This window comes from Anopheles maculipalpis, chromosome 2RL (assembly GCF_943734695.1).
Source record: "Anopheles maculipalpis chromosome 2RL, idAnoMacuDA_375_x, whole genome shotgun sequence".
In the NCBI taxonomy this organism is placed as follows: domain Eukaryota; kingdom Metazoa; phylum Arthropoda; class Insecta; order Diptera; family Culicidae; genus Anopheles; species Anopheles maculipalpis.
In genome coordinates this window covers 51,017,653-51,033,354 of record NC_064871.1, presented here as the reverse complement: position 1 = coordinate 51,033,354, position 15,702 = coordinate 51,017,653, and the positions used below count along the sequence as shown (strand labels likewise).

The 15,702-nt window shown below is 44.0% G+C and overlaps 5 protein-coding genes across 8 annotated transcripts in view; 1 reads left to right on the top strand and 4 right to left on the bottom strand.

The window, feature by feature from the left end:
• Positions 1–15,702, bottom strand: part of LOC126556551 (basement membrane-specific heparan sulfate proteoglycan core protein) — a 206,664-nt gene that overhangs the window by 138,876 nt on the left and 52,086 nt on the right. The window lies entirely within an intron of this gene.
• On the bottom strand, positions 623–2,174 carry LOC126557976 (rRNA methyltransferase 3, mitochondrial). The gene is made up of 3 exons (XM_050213905.1): positions 1,424–2,174; positions 874–1,315; positions 623–791 (listed from the first exon to the last, which is right to left on the bottom strand). Exons 1-3 carry the CDS (start codon positions 2,172–2,174, stop codon positions 623–625), a joined length of 1,362 nt encoding a protein of 453 aa, XP_050069862.1.
• On the top strand, positions 4,887–11,739 carry LOC126557678 (PDF receptor). 3 transcript variants are annotated; one of them, XM_050213536.1, is made up of 11 exons: positions 4,887–5,074; positions 5,148–5,255; positions 6,941–7,101; positions 7,295–7,398; positions 9,522–9,681; positions 10,087–10,307; positions 10,488–10,557; positions 10,630–10,899; positions 10,977–11,128; positions 11,216–11,389; positions 11,607–11,739. In XM_050213536.1, exons 1-11 carry the CDS (start codon positions 4,906–4,908, stop codon positions 11,617–11,619), a joined length of 1,602 nt encoding a protein of 533 aa, XP_050069493.1. In that variant the 5' UTR covers positions 4,887–4,905; the 3' UTR covers positions 11,620–11,739. The 3 variants fall into 3 exon arrangements, with proteins under 3 accessions (XP_050069493.1, XP_050069492.1, XP_050069491.1); XM_050213535.1 differs by lacking the exon at positions 11,607–11,739 and having other exon boundaries at positions 11,228–11,451; XM_050213534.1 differs by lacking the exon at positions 11,607–11,739 and having other exon boundaries at positions 11,216–11,451.
• The window catches only part of LOC126558700 (probable G-protein coupled receptor Mth-like 5), a 200,865-nt gene continuing 196,063 nt past the window's right edge, over positions 10,901–15,702 (bottom strand). Inside the window, exon 4 of the mRNA XM_050214753.1 lies at positions 10,901–10,911. The gene's annotated coding sequence lies outside the window, so the exon portion shown is untranslated. The remainder of the gene's footprint in view (positions 10,912–15,702) is intronic.
• On the bottom strand, positions 13,607–15,389 carry LOC126557768 (aldehyde dehydrogenase, mitochondrial). The gene is made up of 4 exons (XM_050213647.1): positions 15,266–15,389; positions 15,047–15,195; positions 14,892–14,988; positions 13,607–14,803 (listed from the first exon to the last, which is right to left on the bottom strand). Exons 1-4 carry the CDS (start codon positions 15,371–15,373, stop codon positions 13,610–13,612), a joined length of 1,548 nt encoding a protein of 515 aa, XP_050069604.1. The 5' UTR covers positions 15,374–15,389; the 3' UTR covers positions 13,607–13,609.

Below are 15,702 nucleotides of genomic sequence, written 5' to 3'. Positions count from 1 at the left end.
TCAAAACAAAACCCGCCAGAGCGTCGGAACTGCATTGGCAAATTGATAAATGTTGTTTTGCCGCTCGTCAGTCTCGATACTTTTGACGTTTTGGCTTTGCAAACTCGTACCTCCGAAAACCGGGTAGGATATCGTGGAAAAACGGTGGTCGATCGTCTGTGTCGCTGGAGTAAAACATAAATCTGACAGCAACCACTTTCTACACTCGATTGCCAGTTTGGTGACGGGTTTGCGGGAAATTGCCAAGAATTGCTGATAGCAATCAGCCACAGAGCAACAATGTGCATCTGATTGCAGTGGAATTGTATTCGAATCAAAGGGATTACGACTGTTTGCTTAAAAACTTTGTGATATGTAATTAAAAGCATGTCTCTTGCTAATGCTAAAAACGTTTTATGCAGTGGCGAACCTTGTCCAGGGTCCAAGATACCACCAGGGGCCTCCTGAACTTAAAACATTTGCGCTATCCAATAGACCTTAGAGGTCACGGGGTCTTGATGGGAGATGGGAGTTAACCGTGTCATCACGAATGTAAACCGTGAACGTTGATACTATTTTAATTTGTACGATTTATTTGTTACTATTAGCATCTAATATCTTGTTTTTTAAATACAATTCCTTCCTATGTAGTATTTTCCATCTGCAGTAATGATCGCCTCATTTCGTAAAGAATAACGCTCAATGCTGATGCTGTGTTGAGACTTTCAATTCCATTCGCAAGCGGTATGTGAGCCACAAACTTTCGATCTTGCAATCCTTCCTCTCCGGTTTGTGTTAGCTGATGAATGAAGCTGCAAGGCACACAAAAATGCCAGAAGTATAAGGAAAATTTAATCCCCACTACACAACCTACAACCTAAGTATCATACTTACGTCCTAATGTCTTCGCTCACTCCATACGTTTCGCCCCCGATTACCAGCACCACATGATCCGCACAACCGTAATCGATCTGATCGTACTGTTTCCACAGGAACCCATTACGCTCATCGGTTGGCTTCTTGTTATCAGCCACCACAAAGATTGAACCAGGACGCGTGTGCTCTGGCAGCTGCTGGTAAGCTTCAATCGGGCCATAAATAGGCACGCGAAAGTGTGCCCCAGCTCCGCCACGTAAGCATTTCAAATCCCAGGGATGCGCACAACCTTTTAGCAGAATTACTTCCTGTACGGATACGGCAGCACAGCTGCGTATTATGCTGCCTAAATTGTTCGGTTCGCGGATGTTGTCGCAAACCACCGTTACCGGAAGTCGTTTGCCACCCTTGGCGTTACGGGCAACTAGCTCGGTCAGGTTGGCTGGTTCCGAAAAGATGGCTGAAGAGATAAAAGGGAAACAAACAAAAATCATAATTATGCGCTGGACTGTTTCTGGTCCCGGTTAGGTCGTTTCATTCCGATTCAAAAGAAACCCATCCTCTTTACCTATTAGACCCGGACTGGTTGTTAGCGATGACCACTCCATCATGGTTTGCCGTTTCACAAGAAATATGGGACAGTTTTGCTTCTTGGATTTAAATCCAAGGTCAGCCAGCAGCTTCACATCACTCGTCACGATCGCTTGCAAGCGCAATCCAGCCGCGTAGCCATCCATTATCAAGCGTCTACCCTCGAGCACGAGCATCTTTTCCCGCTCCCGGTATTTGCGAGATCCGAGCAGCATCATCAAATCCCGGTGCCGGTCATCATTCGACTGTAGGATGGTGTAGCGTACCTTTAACTGCTTGTCGTACCGTTCCTCCGATTCGCGCGAATCCTGGTATCGGTGCTGCAACATCTGGAGTGTGTCTTTCTCGATTGCGGTTTTCTTGTGGATCGGTTTGCTACTTTCCCTTGATTCCTCACTCGCTTTACGGTCGGGTCTCAGCTTGGATCGTGGCAAATCTTTCAACAATTCTGATATTTTTAAATTCGGAATACTTTTACGATTGTTTAGCAACTCATCTTCAGCGCCATACTCTTTATATTCATCAACGTGTTCGACGGATTTCTTCACCGGAGTGGGTGATGATTGTTCAACTGACGGTTCGCTTAATGTACGAGAACCACGCGGCGGTACAAATAGTGACGGAGAAAGTTTTTGCTGCGCACAACTCACTACACCGAACTGTCGATAAAGCCGTACACTAGCGGTTGTTGCTGCATAAAAACGCATCACTGTCCACGTTCGAATCATCATTTTAAACATTTGCTGTTGCTGTTGCGCCCTTGCTGTTACGCTACCGGTACGCGAATGAATGTAAACAAACGTAAACAAGCTTCCCGACAGGTCGTGTAGCGCACGTGCCTTGAGAACTGTCAAAAACATATGTTTCGTTTCCCGTTCGTGCCTATAGCGATCTCTGGTGTACAGAGTCGGCAACATATGCGTGATGCGATTCCACGTGGTAGTGTTGCGGTTGTACTTTATAACGTGTACATTGTTTAAAAAATCAAAAAACTTATTAGTTTGTAATAAAATGACCGACTTTATTATATTTCAATCGCAACAACACTCAAAACGTATGGAAAACGTCTAATGGCCAAAGGAAAACATTAGCGCCGGACGTTTTCTGGTATGATTGATCAGCAAAAAAACATAGTTCTGCTTTATGTTTTTTGAAAGATTTACATATTTATAAACAACGTTTAAGACACATATCTTGATATTAACCTACCTTTATACTCCTTTACAAGTCTCAAACGTTTCGCGTTGACTCATCATCATATAGGACGAAACAAAAAAAACGCGAAAAAATTTAAATTCGGAATGCTTGTAACAAGGGCAGAACTTGGAGGAAATTTTAATCCATGAAGTCGGATCATGTTGGTGCGATATAACCGCTTTTTGTTGGTTGTCTCCGAAACGACAGGTACCTTTCGTTGTACTTTCAAAATCAAAAATTATTGACAGGAATCAGCGTCAAATTATCTAATCGAATTCCACGCAAGTTTTCAACCACCGACCGGATTTCGCATGGTACTCTATAAAACTCCCCTCACTCGTGATATAGCACAATGCCACAATGAAAGATGAGCATAATGTGCTGAGCATATCAATTACCGTTCAAACTATTATCAATCGCTTTTGGCTACATAATGTTCCTATTTAAATTCAACCTGAAAAAGCGCAATCCGATGTCACCATACGTTCTCTAGCAATTCGTCAAATCCGGCGGATCCTTACATCAAGAACGCGCTCTGACACACTTATGCATGAACATGCTCATTTGTGGCTGCTCGTCGATAATCATTTGAGCTTGGTTCCTGAGATACATGATCGAGAGAGTAAAGAAGAAGAAAAAACGAAGCCAAGGAGACATAAAACACTTATGTCTAGCTCATGGTTAATGAGCTTTTCACAGTAGAGATATCTCGCTGACAAGGACATTTTTACGTTCAATGAGTATCGATGGGCATGAATGAAAACGTTGCCGGTATGAATGAAGATAAGCTTTAAAATTTTTGTTTTATGTCGGCAACACAACAGAGAGCATGATTGCACAAGAAAGAAAAAATGGTATTAAGGTAACCTATACTTTAGCTTACACAAAAAGCTACATTTTTTACATTCCACATAAAGCTACATTCCATTACATTCATTACATTCAATCAAAATTTTTACTGGAGTTGAAAAACGGGATTATCTGTGCCGTTCACCGGAAAAAAGAACTTTCACTCCAGCATCCTTAAAGCCAATAAAGCATGAAACTTCCGGCCGAAAACCCGCAGCACACAAACCAACCAGGAAACTATTGATTAAAGAAGTATTTTTCTCAAGTCGCTCCACGCTTTCGCTCCCTTTCGCATCACTCCCTACCCCAGTACCCATCCAGATCTGTCGGTTAAGTTCCATGCACCTTCCGGCGCTTTGGTTACCGTCGGATTTGGAATGTGAAGACTCTCTTGTGCCCGCCAGCGGGGAGTATAATAGCAACTGTTGATGACACTTGAAATCATACTTCAAAAAGTCCTGATTTTGCAGTTTCCCTTTGCAGTGGGGAAGCCCTGGACGCTCCTTTTGCGAGTTTCATTATCCTCTCCATAATATTATTCATCGTTGCCTTCCGAACCACAATGAGCAGAGAGCAAATGGATGGAAATGATGCGAAGGTCCGCGGCTAGTTAGTTAGCATTGTGCGATATACCGCATAGAGGACTTGGCCTCCATTGTTGGCAACCAGTCAATCTAAAAGACCACACACCCACTCACACACATACTGGCAAAAGGGGCCGATTAAGCGTGTTGAACGAGCCATACACGAGGCCACCGATCCTTGCGAACTAAACCGCCATTTTGTCTTTGCTTTTTTGCCTGCCAAAGGCTGACAACTTTCACTAGCAGAGCAGCAGCAGCAGTAGTGCCCCCTACAGTGTTTCGCTGGAAGAAAGCCTGCAACTATGCAGTTGCACTGTGCATTTCTTCTCACGGTCATCGCTACCGGCCACGCGTTGTTTTCCTCTCCCAATTGCGCTCGAGGTCGACAAGCATTTGCGAATGGATTTTAAGTACATTGCGAAGCACCACGAAAAGCGCACATAGCCTGATAAGCACGAGGAATCAAATCATCCATCACTGGTACACACTACGATGGTAATGATTTTTTATTTTTCGTTTCTATTCTCTCTTCTTTAATTGACACAACGGACACAGTCTAGACGTACAGAACAAGTTGAGCACTCGAGTCAGAGATCTGCCGGGAAAAAAACGAAGCAACAAGACCTTCCTTACCTCCAAAAGCACACCGAGAATCCGAGTTTCAAAATTACAAAAATCATTCACACGAAAGTTGATCCCAGGTCAACTATCCTAGCAACGGGACCAGATACTATCCGGTCAGCGTTAGGGACGGAAACTCTAATCGAAAATTCTTGACGCCAGCTAGCGAGAAGGTGTATTAAAAAAAATTGCAGAGATATGGTCCGCCATGGTGTCAACAATCGGTGGTCCTTCTACTGTCGCTGCTGCTGCCGCTGTTGCCGGTGCTGCGGGTGCGGCAACCACTATCACCACCACTGATGCGACACAACTGTTCATCAACACAACGCTTGACTCATGTGCCCTTAAATATGAAGAGTTCGTTATACCGACCACAGGTAAGCAGCTCACCACGTGCAATACAATGACTGTGACCTATTCTACCCATATGTGTGTTTCTTTTGCCGCTAGTTCCTTACTGCAACTGGACCTGGGATAGCATACTATGCTGGCCACCAACGCCAGCCAATTTGACAATAAGACAGCGATGCCCTCCAGCACACGGAATCGATACCTCAAGTAAGTGTCAAGTCGAAGAGAACCATCGAGAGTGCAGGGAACCAAACCCGAGACACGCTTTCAAGCAGATGTTGGGCGTAATAAGGAATTATGTTTGCATAGTCGCCTCTCTCGACAACAGTTGTGTTGCCTGCGAAATGTTTACCCTAATCAGATTTAAATGTAACACATAAGCGATACATGGAAAAAGGAAAGGCATTCTAATATGCTAAGTACATTAATCCTTGTATTCAAAGAGCATTAGTAACGGAGCATCCACAGCATCATTTTCCCAAAAATAAACGACACACCATCAACATCCACATCATCCTGCATTATTGGCCAATGTCAGGTACGGAAACAGGGCTCCTCACAGGCTGATTTCAAGTCAAGAACCTACCAATGCAACGCAAGGATGCCGAAAAATGGCATTAGCAATAAAAAGAAAAAGGGGCACCAAAATAGCTTCCCCAGTAATAAACAAAAACTCGCGGTCTGTGGTTTTAGGTACGAGCTGGGTTTTTTGGGAAGATTACACTCCCCCCTCCCCTCTAGGGAGGGCATGGACTTTGTTTGTCATCCAAAGGGTACCGCGAGTAGAAAATAACGTTGAAAAACCTCAACGCTCGATATGCGCTTCTCGCTGACGAAGAACGACGGATGGCATACATCCGCTTTGCCGCTTTCGGTTTGATTTAACGTAACCATTTTGTCGTATCCAGGCTTAGCGGGAGAGGTATTATGCAAAAAAAAATAGAAGAAAACTGTTCACAAGGATATTCGAATGCCATCCCACTCGCTGGCACGAACATTGCGCAACCAAACGCAATACAACCTGTTGCCTTCACACTGGGTGTAGTATTTCTCCACGCTACAGTACACATGTTCGGTACAGTCGTTGCGTGACTATGCCGGATGTTCGATGCTGGAGAGCTGGGATCCCGAAAGCATCCTTTTGCCACAGCATACACCCAGGGTACACATTTTTCATCGATTTTCATTCAACAAATAGACACATTACAGCGCATAATCAACCGCGGTCGCGGTCATTATATCCTCTCGGCAAAAGGTGGGGTTCAGTTTATCGGGAACCAACTTCCGAAAGGTGTGCCACATTAATTGAGATTGTTGACGGGATCGGGTTTGCTACAATGTCGGACGGTTGGTGGATGGATGGATGTGCGGCTTATCATTTAAGCCGCTATGATGAGCATCGTTACGTAAACCTTTACGTAAGCTGATTTCTCGTCCTGGCGACGTTTGTATGGATGCTTTAACAATAGCCTTTACCAGCAATGTGTGTGCAAGTTTGGAACGGTAGTACTACCCTTTCATACCGCACGTTTGTTTGCGTTACTGTCTTACGCAACGCTTCTGATACGGAGCTGTACCCGTTTTGGACGACAAACATTACGAAACAATATAACGTGCAAGTATTCTTAGCCGTTATGTTAGTCGAGGATGGTAAATTCTCCCTCCAAAGATCATGTGCGAGAAGCGAAATAAGTTTAGCAGGATCGAACAAACTTCGCCCGCTAACATTAGTAGGATTTCTTTCGGTACTCTACTTACGCGGCACACGCGTTGCGCGTCCTGCACTATTGCAACAGGCACAGCACAGCCTTACACAACCGACTACGGGGTAATATGTTTTTTTTTTAACTTTATTTTTACTCTTTATTTTCATCTTTTTTTTTCCTTTAAAGAGTTTGCCGAACGACGGTGCAGTGCCGAGGGCCAGTGGGAAGGCAAACCGGGCTCCCCGCCCAACCTGCACGGATGGACCAACTATACGCCCTGCTACAGCCCGGAAGTTATACAACTGTTTAGAAAGCTTTACGCGGGTGGCAGCGACGATGAAGCGAATGTACGCGAGCTTTTACTCTCACCGCCTACTAAAGACCCTTAACCATGCTGTTCCGGAACAATCAATTGTTCTTACCTGTTCCGATTGATCCCTTTTTTTGTGTAGTCATTATTAGATTCCCCGTTTAGGCATGGTTGGCAGGAGTGGTAGTGGAGCAATGGATTTTGAATGTTATTCTTTTTCTTTATTGCAGGACAAGATAGACATTGCCGAGCGGACGCGTACGCTGGAGACAGTGGGATTCAGTCTTTCACTAGTAGCGTTAATTATTTCGTTGATAATATTTTGTAAATTTCGGTAAGTAGCGATCGTTTGGGTATTAGACATGACAACACTAAACGCTTCGATAGTTAGATATGCGTTTGCGGGGATTGTCCGGATAGGATTTGGCAAAGCTAACGCAAAACAAAAAATATATATATTATATATTTCTACATTTTTCTTCGTTTATTTATTTATTTACTTAGGCTTTGAGTCTCTGAGACTACATTTGCCCCTTAAATTTCTACAATCATCAATTGTATTTTATCTTGCTGCTTATTGCTGCTGCTTGATTATTGATTTCAGTGTTTTAACAGTGATTCTGTGTACAGATTGACAGGTATTTTTCGGGTGGGATTTAAATTTAAACCAGGTCCTCTGTTACTCGGCTCACATTTTCACCCAACAAAGTATATATAAGATGATCATCTCTTTTCTCCTATTGTATCCATTTCATCGTTGCTGAACTCCCAATTCTCTATTAGGATCACAGTATCATAGTCTAGAATTTTGGATTTTGGAGAATTGGTCATATGAAATGCTTTCAAGATTTCAAAGATAAATCTGTTTTGTCAGTTTTAAATCAACATAAACGCTTGAGATCCCTACAATCTCACGTAGCTTTGTAGTCAATCCTGAGAAAGGGAAAAGCTCCTAAAGGCCTTGAGTGCCCAGGCACCAGGAATTGTTTTTTTTTTATTAATATATAACATAATAATGAACCGTAGGAATGCTTTGAACAATGATTTGTGGAAAGCATTTGCTGCTATTCGTTCCTTCATTTTATGAATGCCTTCGCTTAAAACTAATTTCGTATTTTAATTCAACTTTCGAATCCTTCGATGAAATTATGCAATTTAACATCATAAAATAGATCGTCCAAATTAAAGATTGAAAGCTTTTTTGAAGATAAAGTAGAAAAAAGCCCTAACAAAGACTTATGACTCATTCTCGTTATAAACTAAACAACCAACCAACCTTTATTTTTAAATAAAGATAAATGATAGCTTACAATATCTTTAAAACGCTTCATTCATATCAATAAAGAATGTTTACTAGGCTCAGAGTATTACATGACACAAAACATACTTTTAAGCCTTACATCCTTGGGCAGTTCAGTGGCCAAGAATGTAGTGGAACCGTTCTTCACACAGCCAGAGTTGACTTTTCCAGACTGTCTCTTCTTATGAAGGACTATCCAGCTACGAGTAAATTTGAGTCAAGGTGCCATTATCCCGTAGCAACGTGTTGTTAAATTTTTGACTTGATTGAGAAGTGATTTCGACTAATTTGACGAACGGAGGACGCCTCCATTGCCAATAAACAGTCTATGGTGTAGAATGTGGTGTTATAAAAATTCTCATTTACGGCTTTAGACTAAAAAAATATTGACAGTTGAAAATACACTATATCAAATATTTGATCAATTTTTTTTAATTTAATTCAATTCAAATTATTTGTTTGCCTACTGGCTTAACGCCTAGTGGAGTTAAAGGCTTGCACCGTATGCAATAAAGGGTTCTTCCGCCTCCCTGCTATGCGCCTTGAAGGAACAAGAAGAGGTGACAGAGCATCAGTACAATCTAGCAGGAGGGATGCAATAAAGAATGATTGGGCATTCTCACGGGATTCGAAGGTAACCAATCCGAGTATCCGACATCTAACCTCATAACAAGGTAGTGCAGAGGCTTGCTCTACTAAGATTTTCCTGTCAGCAAACCTAGTAAAGGACCTTTGCACCCGTTCGAGGCGGTCTATGTGGATCTTGGCCGAGGACGACTAGATCGCAGAACAGTATTTCCAGCAACGATCTGACCAAAGAGGCAAACAGTACCTTGAGACAAGAGGCATCATGAAAGTCCTTGGCAACACGCTTAAGCACACCAAGGTTTCTTCGAGCCCTACAGACTATTATTAGAAAAAAGTAGGACTTTCAGGGACCGGAACTAATTAATAGCTATGATCTGCTAGCGTTGAACAACAGATCTTCAAATGATAGGACCGAAAAATGAATCTCTTCCGGACCATCTCCCGTACGCATCACTGAAGCCAATAATAGCATAATTCATGATTCTTTACCTCTTTAAGAGATTAAAACTTTTAACACAAATCACAAATCATCTAACGCTTCATCGATTTATCGTTTCTATCACCCCCAGCGGTCTTCGCAACAATCGGACAAGAATACACAAAAATCTGTTCGTTGCCATGGTGATACAGGTGGTGATCCGCCTAACCTTATACATCGACCAAGCGATCATACGCAGCGGTGGCAAAAAGTTCGGTAACGAAAGCTCTCGGCAAGGAATCGATAACACGGTAGGCAAATACACGTCCGCATTCGTCACGCATCCGTAGGCCACGCGAGGCAGCCGTTTGGCAAATATTTTACGATACGACACACGACATCAAGAACACAAAATATGCATTGGACCCATTGAAGTCTTTCCCCCACACTGCAAAGGAAGGCATACTATCTTGGAATGCCCCCGCCCCCTGCTCCATATTTCGATGCCCTTTTTCATGGTCCCGTGCCATTTTGTGCTTGTGTGTATGTGTATGTTTGCTATGCAAATTTGGTGTGACTTTGAGTTTCTTTTGTGGGAAAAAAAGAAGAGATCAAACAGCATAATCCGGCCTCCTGTTGCAGTAAGTTCGCATTGATACATGTTGGTCCTTTTTTTTTTTTCTTTCTTTCCACTTTTCTGCCAATTCTCCGTGTAGCCTTTCCTCTGCGAAGCGTCGTACGTGCTGCTAGAATACGCCAGGACCTGCATGTTTATGTGGATGTTTATAGAAGGATTATATTTACACAACGTAGTGACGGTTACAGTATTCCAGGGACGGTTTCCACATACGCTTTACGCCATCGTGGGCTGGGGTGGCCCAGTCGTACTGACCGTCATCTGGGCCATCACAACCGCGCAGTACATCCGGCAGCAGAAGTAAGTAGCGGATGTGCGCCGGCGGGATGTTGGCGTTGCGGGGTTCCGACTAAAAGCGCAAACAATCCTACACGGTTCCACATGGATCCGTCTTCTGTATGGTTCTTGGAACTCGAGAAGCCTGGATACGAAGGATTCTTTTTTTTCTAAGATAAGCCATTTTTTGCCTTTCCTTTACAGATGCTGGTGGGGATACAACTTGACGCCTTATTACTGGATTTTGGAAGGTCCAAGACTAGCAGTAGTCGTGGTGGGTAACCAACACGTGCCGAACGATTAATTGATTGATTGACTTATTTCTATCAATCGTTTTCCGTTCCAGTTGAATTTCATATTTTTACTTAATATTATAAGAGTACTGATCGTAAAGCTACGCCAAAGTCACACCAGCGATGTAGAGCAGGTTAGGAAAGCGGTCCGTGCGGCGGTCGTCCTTGTGCCATTGCTAGGAATTACCAACATACTAAACATGACCCAAGCACCGCTCGATAAGACGGCGCTCGAGTTCGCCATCTGGTCGTACGTGACACATTTTCTCACCTCCTTCCAAGGATTCTTTATCGCGCTGCTCTACTGCTTCCTAAATGGCGAGGTGCGCAATACTCTGGTAAACTCAAGGTGGACAATTTAACTTACACACGTACGCATCTTTCAATCTGTCTCCCCTAGGTACGAACGGCTCTTATGAAAAGTATTAGTGTGTACCTTTCGCTTCGCGGCCACCACGACTGGGCAGTTCGGAGGCAGTCGCTCTTTTCCGCTGGTTATCCTACGGTGCCTGTCAACGAGGCACCTCCGCAAACTGGAGGAGATACAAATCGGTTAGTAATTAGCAATTTACATTCCCCAACCAGACCGGAAACAATGCTCTAATGGTAGTATTTGTCATTTTTGACCTCTTCCCACAGCAACACCAACAGAAATGCCGTCAGCAACAATCTGCTGGCAAGTGCCAACAATCATACCGCCAACGGTGGCATGATCAGCAGCACCGCGAACGGGTTCCGATGTGGCTGGTTCAGCCGCTGCTTTTTAGTACAAAAACATACCAACCCGTCCGCTCCGGAACCGGCCCCACCTGAGTCAGTTGTGTTCGATATTTCCGACTAGTTTGGTTCCATCCTCCTGTTATTCTGTTTTTGTTTGGTTTATTTCTGTCTTGTACGTATCGATGATACCTTTTATGCATGATTTACCCTAGTTCATATCATTTATAAGGCTCTCCGTTAGTGTTTAACTCATGTCAACAGTTTCATCGAATAGTGAATCAATCTAATGTCAAGCTAATCTTCATTGCAGAACCAGCGTGTGATGGCGGCTGACGGAGCACGTGCGTAATACACCGATCCATGAGACTATAAGTAACTAGTAAAGCTTTACCCCGATGACCGTGCGTCACCGGAAACCGGAACTGCTATCAGGGTACCAGCGCGCACCAATTGAACGATTGCCCCAGCAAGTAGCGGCAAACCAACAAAAAAAATTACAATTTAAGACAACACAAACAAACAAAGCTCGTATAATTTTATGTAAACCAACAATTGCTCTGCGCCAAAACTTTATTTTAAGCTCAGTCACATTACTGTTGCAAGTGGAAAAAGCGCAGCTTACGTATTAAATTATTACGTACGTACGAATCGAATTTACAGAGTTGGTCAAGTATAGTAAAGAAATGTTAAACTAGATAGAGTTTGGACTGGTGGACTTGGAGGGCCGAGAGAATGTGTAGGATAATTGCAAAGATTAAAATGTTGCTCGCTCGTTTGATATACATAAAGATATATAAATATATATTTTATCAGGATAGCAAAGCGGAACTTGGGGAAATTAGGAAGGGTCTGAAATGGCTATTATAATGTCGATTGTTTTTTGTCGATTTCGTAACTGTTGTAACGTGTAATGACGGTCGGTACAGCAAGCTGCCGATGGATCCCACAAGAAACCCGGAAAAAAACAATGCATACCAGCCAACGCGGCAAAACACCTATACATCAACATCACTGGACCGATGGGGCCCGGTACAAAAAAAAACACTCTTTAGATTGAATTTATGTGTAAAAAGCAAATTGCAAATCTAACATGCATGATGAATAAATGCGATGTTGTCGTCTGTTTTTGTACAAACCTGTGGCTATTACTTACTTATCGCGCCGATTTAATTGACGTAGTCAATTGAGCCGAGCGGCCTGGTGGTAGATGTGACAGTGGCGCTGATTCCCCCAACGAGAGGACAGGCTATCCAACTAGAAGACTGGGTCTCCGGGTCATCGGTCAATCCAGGCACGAAAAAAAGTCGGCCGTTGCGTCACATTTCGTATCGTCCGGATACGATCGCGCAAATATCTATCAGATTCCTAGCTTTCTAGAGGAGGGACGGTTTAGTGAGGGCCTGAATCTGACCATCCGATCAGTAGATTACAATTACAATTTACACCATTACTTTATTACAACTATCATGATCACGAGAAAGAGAGAGTGTCCTTCTATTCCGATCACTCTCGATCCTAAACCCCTACAGCATCTCACGGAATGCCAGTACTCATCTGTGAGAACCGGCGTGAACATCACAGGTTGGACCGTGTTAGAATTCACCATAACACTTTCCATTCAGCGGACCCCAACAACTACAACCAGCTCTCGCTTTCTATCGCTAAGCCATTCGATACTACTGCTTCTTCCTCCTGGCTTATCGGCGGTTCTAAGGTTACGTCGGCTTGCTAATCCCTTACTAGAGTTAGCGATACCACGTAGTTGGATAGTCATTTCTCAAAACCGGGGAACGGTCTGGATATTATGAACCCCGGTCCTGTCGTGTAAAGACCGGCGAATTTGTCGTCTCACCACCGTGTCGCCTTATTCGATACTTATTCACATTATCTTTTATATATCTCCTAATGGGGCAGCAGGCTTACGACGCAAATGACTTGGTGAGATAATGAAAGCTGAGCACAATTTATTAGCTGTTCTTTTTTTTTTTTTTTGCACAATTCACCCAGAGGCGAATTTAGCCCTTCTAAGGCCCTAAGCGGAAGTTATTTCGTGGATCAATTACACATGATCAGGTCGTTAATCAAAACTCGAATCCTTTTCTGCATGCTTTATTTTATTTTCAACAAAAAAAAACATTGAAAATCATACCTTTTATAGGATTACATTGTTTGACAAAATGGTGATGTGTTTTTATTGTTACATTTTACAACAAATTAAATGGCTTTGCCTGTTTAACAGCAACCCGTGTTTGTTGTGCGTTTGGTTAGTTCCATTCCTGTTCGCTTCGTTAAAGGCGATGTTAGTGACTGAGTTTAAGAATTCTTGACCGGTATACGAGTGATGACGCTCTTCACCTCTGTGTACGCCTGCAAACCGTACTCACCATTTTCACGTCCATGGCCCGACATTTTGTACCCACCGAACGGTGCCTGAGCCGAAAGCACGTTGTACGTATTCACCCAAACCGTACCGGCCCGCAGCCCTTGCACAAGATAATTCACCTTGTCGATGTCCTTCGAAAAGACCGCAGCCGCCAACCCGTAATCGGTCTTGTTGGCACGCTCAATCACCTCATCGAGCGATTTAAAGCGAATCAGCTGCTGTACCGGACCGAAAATTTCTTCCTTCGCGATTGTCATATCATCCTGCACGTCCGCAAACACCGTCGGCTGGATAAAGTATCCGGGCAAGTCCTGTACCTTTTCGCCGCCCGCCACCAACCGTGCTCCCTGCTTCTTGCCAGTGTCGATCAGTCCCAAAATCTTGTCATACTGGTCACGATCCACCTGTGGACCATGTTCGGTAGTCAAATCGAACGGGTTGCCGACCGTACGTTTCTTTGCCCGTTCAGCGCTACGCTCAACGAATTCATCGTAAATTTTATCCTCAATGAAGGTGCGCGATCCGGCACAGCAACACTGGCCCATGTTGAAAAACAGCCCAAAGTGAGATGTTTCTACGGCGTGCTTCATGTCCGCATCGGACAGAATGATGTTTGGGCTTTTACCACCCAGCTCGAGGGTGGTGCGTTTAAGATTGCTCAATCCCGAGCCTTGCTGAATTTTCTTGCCGACCTCCGTCGAACCAGTAAATGCCACCTTGTCCACATCCGGATGATCGACTAGTGCGGCACCGGCATCTCCGTACCCGGGCACGACATTGATCACACCGGGCGGGAATCCAGCTTCTTTCGTCAGCTGTGCCATGTACAGTGCCGTCAGGCTAGTCTGTTCGGCCGGCTTCAGGATGATGGTATTGCCGGTAGCCAGCGCCGGTCCAAACTTCCAGGCCGCCATCAGTATCGGGAAGTTCCAGGGAATGATCTGTCCACACACTCCGACCGGCTCGTGACGTGTGTACACAAAGAATTCACCGTCCATCGGTATAACCTTGCCATGGTTCTTATCCGCCCAACCAGCGTAGTAACGCAAGTTGCTGATTGCCATCGGAATGTCGACGTTGTACGACATGAAGTACGGTTTGCCATTGTCCAACGTTTCCAAGCTCTGGGTTGAAAAAATAAATGAGACGATACTTTTAATTAAAAGTAACTCACGACAAAGCGGATTAACAAGACGAGCCGTGAATACATACCGCCAGGTACACCCGATCGCGCTCCATCAAATCCGCCAAACGGTAAAGCAACTGTCCACGCTTCGAAGCATCCATACGACGCCAGGGTGAGCCCAGTCTAGAAAACAAATCGGTATCATTACACGGCATGCAATTCAATTCCGCTTACTGCTTACTTAAAAGCGTCTCTGGCTGCTACAACCGCCTGGTCAATGTCGGCTTTGCTGCCCTGCTGGATTTCCGCGATCACCTGCTCATTGGATGGGTTGATCGTGGGAAAGGTTTTGCCGGTCGAGCTTTTGTGCCACTCATTGTTGATAAAGATCTATAGAATAATAGAACAACACTGTACTTTTGACCTCCGCCCCTAAGAATGTCACCGAAGGACACTTTACCCCTGTGTAGAGAATTTCGGGAGACGATTTAGGTGCCGGTACGGAATAATTCCTGACCGAAGCGGTCAAAGCACGAAAAAAGCTTGAAGATTTCACCACACGATGCATAGCGTATATAAAAATAATACAACAGATGCAAATGCCCTCACTCTCTGACTGTGAACGTCCGCTTGGGTTGAAAAACTCCGTTTATCTGTGCTAGGCAAGCGATAAGAATGAGATTGAGATTGTGTTATTTACGAAACACAACTGTGGACAATGATTTGCAGTTCGACTTTTAACGATTGTTACCACTGGTAAAGTTCAGCAATGCCTGGTCTTTTTAACGATCACAGTGCGGTAATTTGCATGCAAAAAACGATCGCAATTAATCAAGAGAATCGTATACACAAACCGCGTAATAAAACAGCAAAGCTAATGTGGAGATCGCTGTTTGG